At 36.5% G+C, this 14811-nt stretch overlaps 1 protein-coding gene across 1 annotated transcript in view; it reads left to right on the top strand.

The window, feature by feature from the left end:
- The first annotated feature begins 1085 nt into the window (after positions 1 to 1085).
- The window catches only part of LOC106142801 (tubby-related protein 4), a 38857-nt gene continuing 25131 nt past the window's right edge, over positions 1086 to 14811 (top strand). The window contains exons 1-2 of the mRNA XM_060945875.1: positions 1086 to 1184; positions 10527 to 10691. Coding sequence (XP_060801858.1) covers positions 1089 to 1184; positions 10527 to 10691 — 261 coding nt within the window. The 5' untranslated portion in view covers positions 1086 to 1088. The remainder of the gene's footprint in view (positions 1185 to 10526; positions 10692 to 14811) is intronic.

Raw genomic sequence — 14811 nt, 5'->3', positions numbered from 1 at the left:
TCAATTGTATAATATGTTTTATTTATAAATAATGATTCAACGTTAGCATCAAGCAATAAAAACGGCGTAGAATAATAAGCAAATGCTCTGAAATTAAATTTTATATCATCTTGAAAAAACTTTAAGTAGGTACCTAATCATTCAATAAGTCAAAATGATAAAGTTATATTTTTTAAAACGTGATTTCTATTTGTGTGTTGGTATTTAATAATCATTTTGGAAAAGTTGCATCGTGGTCAGAGCGGAGCAGTGAATACTCGACAGATTATGAATACCTGGCACGCGCCGCCGTAACTTCGTTAGCCGCCGCCACCGCCGCCCTGCACTTGGCTAAAGCAAGCTATTATATTAATGTTTCAGTGGGTCTGTATGTTTCTTAAACACGATTTATTACAAAAAATGATATAAAATAGTTGTATTTCATAAATCGTTGATCCAAAATAGATTAGGATCCAAAGGTTGTGGTGACCTCCGCAACTTGGAGTCGCTTCGTGTAAAAACCTGACTTACCTTATTCAAGGTCGCGGTCACAGGCGCACCTCTGGCTCCTCTCCAGAGAAGGCGCATCTTGGACTACCTCTACGATAATGATGATTTCGGAGAAAACCTTTAAAACAGTACCTAAATAATTAAGTACAAAAAATACCATTTCTAAACTTGTGTTGTTCTTCGTATTCTGATAATTGCAATATCTATGGGATACGCTTCACAATTATTTTTACTGCAAAAATAAATTATCAAAGAAAACATCGACTAACCCTCAATCAGCGCCCTCGTGTTTTCCCCGGCTTTCCCGCTTTTCCTAATTCTGAACTTTTCCGGCAGAGGTCGTGGCGGCGCGCGCCCCTGCGTGATCAATACGTGCGCCGCGCCGCCTCGGCCGTGCCACCTCGCTTGTCACCCTCGAGTCTGTCACGTCAGACCACTCTTCGACGACGCGCATCTACCAACTCGTTAACCACGTACTCAAATCGCAAATGTTCCACTCACTCACATAAAATGACTCTAAAATCCGACACGGCCGCCCCTACTTGAGCTACCGCGAGTGTAGCAGCACCAAATTTACTCGTGCCCGTTGAATCGACAAAATGCATCTTCATTTCGAGAGGAACGTGAACGCTAAGTGCGATTGCACGATATTGTCGCTGTCATGGATGGGGAAAGTGCCTGACGAGCTGCCAGAGGTATGTAGCATCCTGTATAAACATTTCGTCTCGGACGTTTACTTATTCTACGATCAAATTAGGGGTCGCTGTAATGACTTGCTATTTGTTTGTTCAGTCTCTTCAGGTTTGCTTGGTCTATATTCTGAGGTATCATTAATTTTGTATTCATAATTTTTCGTGGTAATGCTGCTAATTAATGAAAAGCGACCATATATAAAGACTTGCACTAATGGTCATTTTATTTATAAACTCATTTATTCATGTAATTTCTTAATAAAGTACACGCGACATGTCGACACGACGGTAATGAGTTTATCGCCTTACACGATCCACAAACGGTTGGTTGCAAATAGATTAATGTACAATCAAGGGCTGCGTGATCGCACGCATTATAGCGGTGCATTAAATTTCCATTTGGCTAGTCCGTAGACTGAGAGCGATTTGCAGCGACCCTGGAGACTGGTGGGGAAACAACACTGCAATAGTAATCTGCGTTACGGCGGCGGGTCGAGGCGAGGGTTCCCATTCAATTACAGCCCACAGCTTCTGACCTATTTACTTCCATTTCTATTCAAAGCCTAACACCTAGGAGCAATTCGGTAGCACTCCAGAAAATGTTCGTGCTGGGCGAGTACGGTGCGGTTTATTACGGAAGCTGTCGAGCTGCCGAGAGCACTGCTAATCCCCGCCGGTAATCCACTGTGCGGCAGTTGTGTGGCTTTATTTTAATTGAGATAAATGTACTGCTTTTTACAACAATTTTTGATATTTATTTATACGCGAATACCTATTTGTCGCAGCGCAGGACTTTAAATTGTGTTTGTTGGTCACATAAATCCTCATTCCAGTAATTACTGTCGTACGACAAAGCAGCCTGCGGCTTGCCGTCAAGAGAATAATGAATGCGTTTTCTGGCGCGCTACTTTTTTGCACGAACGAAGCAGGAAGCGAAGAAGAACAATATGAAAATAAAAAGCTTGTAGTCAAAATTATGATTTACCTTAACCTTGGAAACATAATCTTAAATCTGTTTATTTGGTATCTACATAGTATCAAAATCTTCAAGACCGAGTAAAATCAAATATGACAAAATACCTATATTCAAACTAGCCAGCTCTTGAGGTCGACATTACCTTGCAAACGGCAACTACGAGCTACGTCATTTAACTTAAAACACCCCTTTTTCGCCAGTGGATGGAAAGATACTGTATATAAAAAAATCTGCACCAATAATTAGTTTCTCAACCGGATTTTGTAGCGATTTTCATTCGTAAAATTTAACATATACTTATTTTAGAAGTTAATAAACTATTATGGCTTTTGCGTGGGGCTTCGCTCCCGAGTGAATTTATAGTCAATCTTAGCTTAAGTTACTCTATTCATTAGATTTATTCTACCTCTGTTAGATCTATTCTACCTCTGTGCCAAATGACGTCAAAGTAGGTTCAGACGTTTTTGAGTTTTTTCGGTAAAAAAAATTCTCCATATGGTTTAGTAGTGTATTTTTATGAAGTGTCAATAAAAAATTTAGTAGTCTTACGTAGTCTTTATAGAAAACTTAAAAACCCAGTACGTACTAGCTGACCCAGCGACACAAGTAATAAAGATTTTGTCAGTATTCACCCGATAAGTATTTGAGGTTATATACATTATATAATTTCTTAAGTTAACCGAATTGCACTCGTAACCGAAAGATACGTAAATCGTGTAAATATTTTATTAAAGCTACGGTTTACGACCAAAAGCTGTAAACTACTTTAGGCCTACCTACATCGTAACCATAATGGCGTAAACTCCGTTTAATCTAAAAGGAGTTTTTTAATGATTATCTACATTATCCTATATATGGAAACACGATTTCTTTTATTTATCTTTGAAATTAATTAATCTGTAGAACAATAATCCCAATTCGAAATTCTGTCGGTTAAGATAGATCAGAAATGGATTCCAATTCAATCGGGAAAACTTGGCGGCTCCACAAAGATACGCAAAACATCCTTCGTCCTTATTATACAGCTTGGGTACTTATTTACCTTCTTATCACAGTGTTTGATATGTTAAAATATTCATGAATGTTCTCTCAAAAATATTATGCCTACCCAGCCCTTAGTCAGAAAATTCTTAATTTAGTTTATTTGATATCTTCCATTCTATCGCTTCGGAAATTCAATTTTTTTGTTTGAACAAGAGATTTAAATACGAAAAACCGCCAGATATAAATAGCTTGGACGTGAGTTGCGTGAAAATTGGGAAGTTTTCTATTTTTCACCTCGTTTTTGTTCCATGAATAACGGCAACGGCGCGGGAGTAAAGTTAAAGCAACTTTTCTTACAGCGGAAAATGCTAATAACTTGAATCGTTACTTTGTGCCCCGGCGTTTAGTTACCGCTATAAAATCTTGGTTGCGTTTGTATGTATGTTCAGCATAAATAGATTTACATTGCTAGTACTTAAATCATTTCAGCATGTTCCAAAAAATCGTCTCGTACTTATATAACATTTTACTGGAAGGTTTTATGTAACTTCTTAGTTTCAAGATTCCCTTTTCTGTAATAACATTGGTATCCGTTATATCACTGTCGTTTAAAAAAAAAATGCAGCATCTATCTCTTGTAAGTAAATGTCGTGGAAGACAACTTTCCAGTATCACATTAACGGTGCCCTATTCAAAAAGCGGCCGTATACCAATGACACTTTTCTGTAATGTGTATTAGTTTGAATATTAATTAATGTTACATATTAATGTACAGTGAGAGAACCTGCACATTCAGCCAACTAAATGTTTACCCATGACCCAATATGGATATTAAGGTTCTTCAGCAAATGTTGCGCAGAGCTTTGCTTTGTAGAAAAACCTGACTTATCCAGGTTGTAACTGTGACTATCGCCAGAAAGAGGAAGAAGCTCAGACAGGGGATAGATAAAACGATTTAATGAGAATTCTCAACTATCGAATTTATAAGAGTTTGTTATTGTGCGATCCTCCACTATTTCAAGTGCCAATTTTGATAAGGATGCATCTCGGATTGGTCCTAAGGTTCGACTGGCAGAGAATGCTTCCAGGCTTTAATTCCACCTGTTGTACATTCTATGTGCATTAAGTTTAAATAAATAACATAAAAAATAACAATCTAAAGTGAATATATACGTTACATAGGAGGATGGAATTCATTCGTCTAGCGAAACTGAGCGTCAAATCCATTAACGGATTTCATGGCTCAAAGTGAGATAGCGCGTCGTGGGGCGCCAACACCTTTCCGCTCAATAGTCGTACGTTTTGATAGGTAATTTGTTGAAGAGTACTTACACACAGAGCCGGATTAACCTTAAGGCAGAGTAGGCAACTGCCTAGGGGCCCAGCATCGACAGGGGCCCCGCCCACTGCACTGCATTCCGAAAATAAAATTTTTTGAATTGAACGAAAATGATAATTAACAAAACTATTCTTTCTTTTTCAACACCTGTAACACTTTATACATACAGAACCATCTAGTATCTAATATTAGAACTAATATAATCCTTCGAAACGCAACTAACTGGACTTCATGTACGTTGGGGGAATTCCCGATTTGTTGGGTGCGTTCTGTAAGCTTCCGTAGCGTGATAATAATTTGTAGCGTTATAGTTCCGAAACTTTCAAAATACCTATAACCTACGTAACGTATCTTTAATTACAATATGTGATATGAGTTCTGCGATTGCAAGGTAAATTTTAAAAAGTTTATGTGTTCTCCGTATTTGAAGACGATTTTCACGTACACAGAACCAAAAGCATTTAAAACATTCAGAACGCAGCGAGAAGGCCCACGGTTTATGTCGTTTTACGTTGGGGAAATCCCCGATTCGTTTGATACTATCAGGCAGGAGCGTTTGTTTTTGTGTAGAAGTAGACTCGACTCGACTGTTGAGTATTAGTTGTTTTTATGACAGTGGTCTTGAAAACTTGACGAGAAAATAAATCTTCTTGATTATAAAATAGAATTAAATAAGGTAAGTTTATTTATTTTTTCTAATTGTTTGTGATATAATTATTTGGCCAATAATATCTTTACTTTTCTGAAAATTTAACCATTTCTCTGTCTTAGTTTTTCATTTACATCTTTCTTTTAAGGAACAAAATGTCCGATGAGCCCGTGAAAAAAAAAGCATTTGAGCGGTGCAGAAAAACGTAAAAAGCGGCTAGATCAACAAAATAAGCGTGATGAGGTATTAAAGAAGACGCAAAACCTTTTCCAACTTGGATTTGTTCGCCAACCACTCGAAAATCAACCTTTTCCGGGTACGGCTACGTCTGCTGCTGAACAAACCGGGAGTTTGGAGGCGGACTCAGGAGACATTCCTAGCGAGTGTTCTAAACAGGCCAACCAGGATCAAGAAGCAGCTACTTTAACAGGTGCCGAGGAAAGTGAGGCAGAGAACGAGTTCCAATCACCAGTACCACAACAAAACGTAGCCTATCAAGATGTAGGATACCAGAACGACATTAGCTTATGGAAAAATATTACCAAAGAAATACAAGATTATTGGTGTATCAGAGATTTTAACGAATGTCAACACTTTGACTGTGATTTTTCTGCTTCAAGCCGTCAATACGAAGACAGCAAAAGATTTTTTCTCAGTCAATGTTTTTTCGTAAACAAATAAGTGGTGGTAAAATGAAACGAGAGTGGCCCATGTATTCTCCATCGACTGGAAAAGTATACTGTTTGCCATGTGTTCTTTTTGGCGGCGTTGAAAACCAATCACAGTTTCAAACAGGATTTTCTGATTGAGGAGTTAGGACGTCATGTCATCCATCTGGAATTATATTCAGAAATGTGGGTAGAAGGTAGAGTTGCCAACCGGACTATAATTAGTATTGTACTATATTTCGGGACTCCGTACTATATACTGTTGAAGAAATAATTATATTGTACGCGAAAATACTATATTTTATATCAATGTTCTGCGTTTTGTTCCCGCTATTTCGGCATTCATAGAAAGGATTATGAATTCGAAATGGTGTGAAAAAAGAAACAGAGCACATATATCTTTTATACCTACTAAAAATGAGCTTTTGATTTATAGTAATTTAAAAATTTACTGCGATAAACCTTCTGCCAGTTTTATTGGAGAGAAAAAATTGTTTAAAAATGCAAGAAGTGCATAAAAATATAGATTTTGGCCAGTAAAAATAAAAAATAAATTAGTAAAATGTAAGGTTATTTTTTATTGTTCCCTACTAAAATACTATATTTGTGTGCAAGGTAGGTACTATATTTTTAAAAGCTTTTCTTAAAAAATACTATATTTTGACACTAAAATGTTGGCAACCCTAGTAGAAGGCAAAAAAAATACATCACATGATTTAGTCAGTCAGAATAGGTAAAGAAAAGGGGCCCGAAAATTGTAGTGCCTACAGGCCCATGACAGGGTTAATCCGGCTCTGCTTACACAGGTCGATTACGTAAAGTGGGAGAGATTGTAATAGAAGATGTGAGACGAAATTATTTGAATAAAGAAGTAATAATATCGTAGTTTAATTCAGACTACTTTTAACTTAGATATCATTTATTTTTAATTTGGGCACACGATTTTTAATCTAGGTACTAGCAATTTACCTTTGTATTTATTGTAAACGTTAGATTGTCTTTTAAAGAGGACCTACATAAGATCATATTAACCACTGATACATACTGAATATGCAGCCAGCTTGATTTCTATGAAAAATTATTGGTCGCGTTTTTGGCAGATTTTAAGATAAAAACGATGTAATTACTGAAGTGAAAGTAACTAAGTATAAATAAAAGGATCCTACAAGTACCTAAGAACTTTTCTATTAGACCAAGCATAAATGAACGAGAGTAACAATCTTCTAACGGTGGTACGAATGACATTCTTCACACGTTAAAAAGTTAGTCAACATAAACTTCACCGTAGAGTTAGCTAAGTGCATTCGCATCCGAGTGCCTGCTTTGTGGCTCCAGCCTCATGCAAATTCACCTGCGCAACTTCTAGTTCTGTCTGATAAAAGTTTTGCAGTTGCATTTCAATTTTACACTATAATATCGTAAATTGCCAGTGTTAAACCACTTCTCAGACTCCTGATAGCCTGCTTTGTGGCTCCGTTGCAGCTGCATGCAAATATTCACCCGAGCAACTTTTAACGTACTTTTTTATCACGTCTAAGTAGTCGTGATACAAATTTTGCTGTTGCGTTTTCACTAAATAGAATACTGACTCGGTTTCGCCTGGATGAAACAAAAAGTCCCGTTAATTTCTGTTACAATTGAAATTTCAAGAAATCTCATAGTACACCCCTATACCACATAAGGAATCTTCATGCCAAATTTCATATATTTAGATTCAGTGGTTAGGGTTGTACGTGGATAAGTCAGTCAGTCAGACTTTATTTATTTATATTTAAACTGAACAACTTCTCAGTCGTAGACGTAAGTAGGTAGTACAACTATTGCCTAATCAAAATCTATGACTTCTTACGTTAGCATTGATCCTGATCCAATTGATGAAAGTTTTGCATATTCGTTTCAAATGAATTTCATCAATCAGTTCAATAATTGGACTGTAGTCCAGTCAGACAGACAAATATCGGTAAAATATGGCGCACTCTTTGTATGCTATGGGGCAGTAAGTCAAATTCGTTTCGTCAACTATATTTTGAACGAATTTCATAAAATTGTTCTTCGGAATTTATAATCCAGTAAAAAGCAACCAGCAACCTTCGGATCTACTTAATAAAACCAATCTTAAGTATTTCAAAATTGTTGATGACATAAGAAATGTCTTCAAACAAAATTAAAAGTTTGTAATGATGAGATGAAACGAATACTTAATGTAGAATCTTTAAGAATTCTTTTGAAGGAGAATTTTATCACGTATTTTCCTTACATGAATCTTGAAGATTTAATCTTATGTTCAAACAAAAACAGGTTCATATAATCACATGTACAAATGTTAAAGGCTCACATTGCGTGTAAGTGATACAAAAACCGTAGGCGTAAGGAATCCTCGGATTTTTCCTCAACCTGTTGATTGAGTTTTCTTACTGCAGATGCACAGACATACATTTAGCTAGATGAGGTGAATGTGATAATTTTACGTGGCAAAAGTTGACCTCTTTGAAACTGTTACATGCGATATCTATCGTCATGAAAATGTATTAACATGCAGTATGCTGTGTTGCGCTGTATTGCTGATAAGTATATACCAGTAAAAGTTGTTCTGAAAAATGGGACTATATTTATTTATTTATTTATGTACACAAAATTATATACAGGAGCATTTAAAACTTAAGGGACTATATTCTTTCGCTCCAATGAGAATTTCCAGAAAATAATAGATATGAATTCTTAAAGTGTAGAATATTTATAAGGCAATTTTATTCAAGTTGGTTCAGTACTTTCTTACAGTATTTTTTATATTAATTTTGCCCTGTTGACGTCTCAGTAAGATAAATATGGACGGACACTTTATTTTCACATAGGATGAACTGAGTATCTAGCTAAGTCTATATCTGCGTGCGAATGTTAAGTAAGGAATCAGCGCTAATTGGGCGGGGCTGGACGACTAATAGGAGTGCAAGCAGGGTGGGCACTAATATCTGCCTAATTGCCAATTTCGCCTTCGATCTCCGGTGTCGAGTCCTCACTCGCCGTCACAGAGCACAGCACACGCTCCATTACGTGTCGGTTAATTGCCTCGCTTCCTATCGTAATCGTTGTAAATTGTTTCGGCTCACATGTGGAATAACAAGCCCGGGGCGTCAGGGGGTTTATCTTAGCTGAATCCGAGATTAAACTGAAATGCCCAAGTCTGTAGCATAATATTATAAATTTGAAGGTAGTGCGAAGGATTTCGTTTTATCCGTAGATACTTATGTATCTAAGCATTTTTGTACCGACTGATACTTCAAATTTGATGGGATGTATGATTGTATAAGTATGTTATATTTGAAGTTTATTTCAAGGAGTAACGTTAGGTGAAAAATACGAAGGAACCTGATTTGCTCTTTGGCTCTTTTCACTAAAAGTGTTTTACTGTAAACATCACAAGGATGACCGACATATCTATCTGCGCAGCTTAGTTAGCTGCCCACAACCGAAACCAAAGAAAAATTTCTCATATCTGTTGAGATGCCTGTCAGTCATACATTCGCTAAGGTAATTTCCATCTGAATTAAATCCCGGACGAAGCAGAAAATAAAATCAAAATAACGTGCTTGGGTGGACACGCATCGCCGGAGGCATAGAAAGCATGTAGTTAAGTGACTAAGCCTACATCAAGTTTACGTTTAATATTTTTATTCAAATATTCGAGGTACTCTTTTCCCGGGCTCCTCGCTAGAAAATACACAACCAGAAAAGAGAACAAAAGTAATAGCAAAAACAGGTTATTGCAAAAAGGAAAACAAACAATACTACGTTGATAAAACAACACTTAAAAAAAGTTAAAAGGATGTTGATGACTCGAATGTAACTGAGTTTGAGTGTACTTCAATAACTATTACTAATAAACTTGGGTTTCTTCTTTTTCTTGGGCGATGGGCTATCAACCTGTCACTACTTTACTCCGCGACGACTTATTTGATTATTGACGTGAATAAATATAAGAGTGTAACTTAAGCCTAGTTAAATGAAAATGCTTGTAATATTTTTAAATTACCAGATCGCATGCAAATTACAGAAAGCTAGATAGAAAAAGCAGCACGTGCAATTACCGCGCGATTTAACTTGGCCGGCCAAGGTCGCCCAAGTGCAAGGTCTTTTCAGCTGCAGAATTTGTTTTAAAGCTATGTACGAATTTATTCGACTTATATTTAATATCTTACTCACTTTTTCACCTCACCCACTCATCATGAAATCTCAAAAACTACTAAGGCAATAAAGATCAAAATGCAGGAAGGTATACGTACAATTGTAACTAGGAGACGTCTGCTAAGAAAGGATTTTTAAATATTCCCGCGGGAACAGGAGATGACGTGACTTTTTTCGATTTACGCGGGCGGAGCTGCGTGTGCTTTCTACCTAGAGTCATTTATAATATCTAAATTGTAAAAGTGATTCCAAAGTATTATATTTTTCTTTTATGAGTACTTGTGCGTATTTTTCCTTGCCTTAACGACAAATAAAAATATAGGAAAATCTCTAGCTACAAAAAGCAGGCAGTACTTTCACTCCATTATTTGAGTAAAGAAAATTATAAGTATGTCTCTGAGTTGTTGTATGCAAAATATATTATCATTGCTCAATGAATTTAAAAGATAATATTAATCCATCGGTTAAAAAAGGCTTTTTGGTCTTGGCTATAAGGAGCATAAATTTAACTCGTACACTTTTAATAAATAATCTAAAATTACCACAGGAGGAGGGTTGGAAATTGAACCGCAACAACTACTATCAAGAAGGCTGGCTGGCGACGGGTAACGTGCGCGGCGTGGTCGGCGTCACCTTCACCTCGTCGCACGCGCGCCGGCCGCACGAGTTGCCGCTCAGAACCAACTACAACCTTCGGGGACATAGATCTGATGTAAGTGACTTAAATGTAGCTTCAGAAAATATTAGATGGCTAATTATATCTTGAACTACAATAATCCCTAAAAAGCTAGCTATAGTCATGTCATGTTCATGTCGTCGCACGCCAGCCATGAGCTACCACTGAGAACTAACTATAACGTTCAGGGACAAAGATCAGATAAGTAAGTAGCGATTTATTATGTAGTTGTTTGGTTTTCAAATATGACAATTTTTTTAAAGCTTTGTGTAAACCTTGCGGTATTAAAAGTTTTATGTTTCCCTGTTTGAAGAATTATTGTTAAAATATTATTTTATATACATACATAAATAGAAATAGTAGTTGATTGTTTTTTTATTTGTTTCCTACGACATCCATAAAAGACATGAAATATAATTGCTGAAAATCACAATGGCGCTAAAACACAGTTGTGTTGTAGTAAATTATTCGGAGCTGCCAGGGCTTAGACTGAAATTTTGAGACGTAAGGCGGTTGGATGTCTTATTGACTTTTGTTTATTTGTATTGTGTTTTATAAGTTCAAAGCAAGTTACATATGAATTTCCAAAACACTAAGAGCAGATATCATACGCATACAGTTAATATATAACTTAATGTCTATGGTGGTGGTTATTTACTCATACACTTCAATCTAACGTAATATTTACAGTACAAACAAGCAAGTATGACACTCACACATTCGTTTACCAAGTAATGAGGGAAAATGAAACGATTCATCTTTTGTCACACGAGTGGCTCTGTCAACATTTACCACGCCGTTTTAACAACGCTATGCTAACAATTTAATATTAAAACATGTGGAGGTATAATATTATCTGATGGTTAGGTTTCAATGAATTTGCTATAAGTCTTTTATCGTTAAAGAAAAACGTGAAAAAATAGCGTAAATTAGTATAGTTTTCCAGCGTATGACACTTGGCTAGATCTTTGGTTCCTTTAAACAAGTTGAAGAAATGTTAAATGAAGTAAATTAATTAATTTAATATTCTGAGCAATTCCTGAGCATCCACGAGGTCTATTCGAAAGGTTGTATTTTTACAACCGAGCTTTCCCTTATGCATAATTAATTAGCTTAAAACCGGCTAAAAGCTAGTAGCGAATAATTCTGCGAATAAGCATCATTATTTAATGGTGCTCATAATAACTCTATCCGAGGATAAGATGGCTTTACCTGAACGGAGTAATTTCAAGGAATTGTGTTGATGATTTTAAGTTTTTTCCCCAAAAATAATAGGATGTAAAAAAGAAACAATCTTTTTTTTGCTTAATTCTTATTTTGATAAGTAATCATTCTCCTGGTATAAGTTTTGGGTACGACATCTTTTCTTTACCGACCGGGTTTGCCCGTAACCACGTTTATGGATAGAGTATCTGGTTTTTACACGAAGCGACTCCAGCTTATCTCTACAAACTTTGCAGGTGAACCTAACCCGTATTGGACCCTTTTTCATATATCAGAATTTTCTTATGTAGGTATGTGTATTAAAAGATATAAAGTAATTATCTTCATGATTTATATGTTTCGATTCCTTTTTATTACGAATATATTATACTTAATAGGAGAAAATCTTCCAAAACCCAAATCACTTTAAATATATTAAGCTCTCTTTGTATTTTACTTGAGCCGCTTTTATTGTATCCTATTCAGCCCGAGGATTTGCCCGTTTCATGGAAAAATAACCTTTATAAAATGAATTTATGTTCTCCCTCGGGACTTAGTCAATCTGGCTTCTTATTTTAGTAGTATACTTATTGTTTTAATTTTTATTAACCGACTTAAAAAGAAGGAGGAGGTTTCTCAATTCGACCGTATATTTTTTTATGTATGTCCGCGGATAACTTCGTCGTTTATGAACCGATTTAATTTTTTTTTTGGAAACGTAGTCAAGTTTCGTAGAGGTTCGTAGATGTTTGACAGCTTCGTAGACGTTCGTAGTACTTGCGTCACAGAGTTGCGTAGATGTTCGTAGATAATCGTAGCAGTTTCAAGCAGTTTCGTAGAAGTTTGATAGATTTTTGTTGTTCAGGATTCATTCCTAGATGTCCGTAGGCCTTTTATAAATACAAGTAGTAGTAAGTAAATACAGTTAAGTAGATTTTGAGTCGCATATAAATTTTCATAATGTTTTGGTATAAAAAAAAGTCATATAAGTGTACTTCAGTAACCATATGCAAAAGTATTGCGTTATTTTATACCTGGATGAATAGCGAAATTAATAAAACAGAACACAAAATGTTTCCTTACAGCTTTATGTGTGTTAGGGAATAAAAAACAGGATCATGTCGTTTGTCGTTTGGCGAGTAACAAAACAACCTAGCGACGAAAATTTGATCGCGGTCGTTTGCAAAGCGAATACGTCTACAGAATAAGAAGAGGACAGAAGGAGGCAGCGTTTTGTTGGATCGTGATAATTATACTTATTAGTAGTAATTAAAACTATGCCGAGTGGTTCCTGACACTTTAAAATAAGACAACATATCTTTCTCATTGATGTCGTAAGAGGCGACTAAGGGAAAGGCTAATAAACTTTAGATTCTTATTGTAGGGGACGGGCTATTACTATTTGAATCTTAATTTTATCATTTAGCCATACAGCTGGGCATTTCTGTGTTTTCGAGACCACGTCCGATACACTTAAGGCAAGTTGGCTCTGTCTACCCCGCAAGTGATATAGACGTGACTATATGTTTATATGTATGTATGTTATTAAAAGTAATGTTGACCACATTAGAGTATCCCATATATTCTCAAATATTTTGTGTCTGCGCCCTCAGTTTTAAGCTTTTTTAATTGCTCTGTCTACACCGTAAGGGATAAAAACGTAATATATTTATGTGTTTTCTTCTTTTTCTCGCGGGATTCCGTGCGGTTTTTATTTTTGTATTCGACATGTTCCGCCGAGCTGCCGTTATTGTTATTGTTCCGTCGAATGATCGGCTCTCACACCGCTGCCTCTTACCGTTGGAGGTTCGGTAACATTTAAATATGTGAAACCGACCAAGTGCCAGTTCGACACGCGCACGAAGGGTTCCGTATCATCGTCAGGTTCGTTATTCAAATAATTCTTTTGATATTCATGTATTTATTAACATAAACCAAAAAAAATGCTTAAAAATTACGACATGATGATGAAATGACGGACCGACGCACAGGCAGGCAGCGGAGGCTTAGTAAATAGGGAGTTCCCTATTTACTTTTGGCATTTAGGTTCTAGATGCTTAAGGGGTGTAGGTAGAGGAAAAGGTGCAATTGTGGCCCCCGCATGTATTTTGGCCCCCATTGATATTAATACTTTCTAATAACGCTATCTCGCATATTTTTGGTGGAACTAAATGCTAGTTGTGACAGCAATATTTAGCACCCATCAAATCCGTCAGATTTCGCTTCGTTCATCCGTCATTTGAATCAGTCGAAACACGTTTGTGAGAAAACTTTTTAACTGCTGTGATTTTAATTGCGTAAAAATTGAAAACTATCGAATTTGTGTTTTTGTGTTTCCACGTTATATTCATTAAACATTCTTCTGCGGGATTTCAAAGGTAATTATGAAATTTAAGCATTTTATAAATATGTTAGGTATGTTTGTTTTGATAATATCAATATTTATAATGCGACCCCCTCACATTGGTTGTATTGTGGTCCCGGGGGTCACATTACATGTAAGACCAATTTATCAATTTCTTATTGTTGTTTTCACTTTCAGATGCCTAGACAAAGCGTTTTATCTTCATCTTCGAGGAAGAAACAAAAAACGTGGGACCCAGAAGAAATGAAAAAAATAGTTGATGCGGTGAGGAATAAGCTCATGGGATATAAAAAAGCTGTTAAAATGTTCGCTGGACTTCTAATCGTCGTAGAAAGACGACAACAGCAAAAGTAATTACATCATCACCTTACAAAAATCAACTGACTGAATCTTTGCGCTTAGCAGAGACTCGAGGACGAGCGCGTGGACGAGGACGAGGACGTCCTCGCGGAGATGGTGTCAGCGTGATCGCGGTGGAGGAGGCACTAGCCAAGCTGGTCGGCGCCAGAGAGATGTTACATCCAGCAGTAGCTCTGACAGTGAAGCAGAAAATACCGATTCCGGTGATGACAGCTCACATTTGAATAG

The sequence above is a fragment of the Amyelois transitella genome, chromosome 9 (assembly GCF_032362555.1).
Source record: "Amyelois transitella isolate CPQ chromosome 9, ilAmyTran1.1, whole genome shotgun sequence".
NCBI lineage: Eukaryota > Metazoa > Arthropoda > Insecta > Lepidoptera > Pyralidae > Amyelois > Amyelois transitella.
This window is presented reverse-complemented; position numbering and strand designations above follow the sequence as displayed.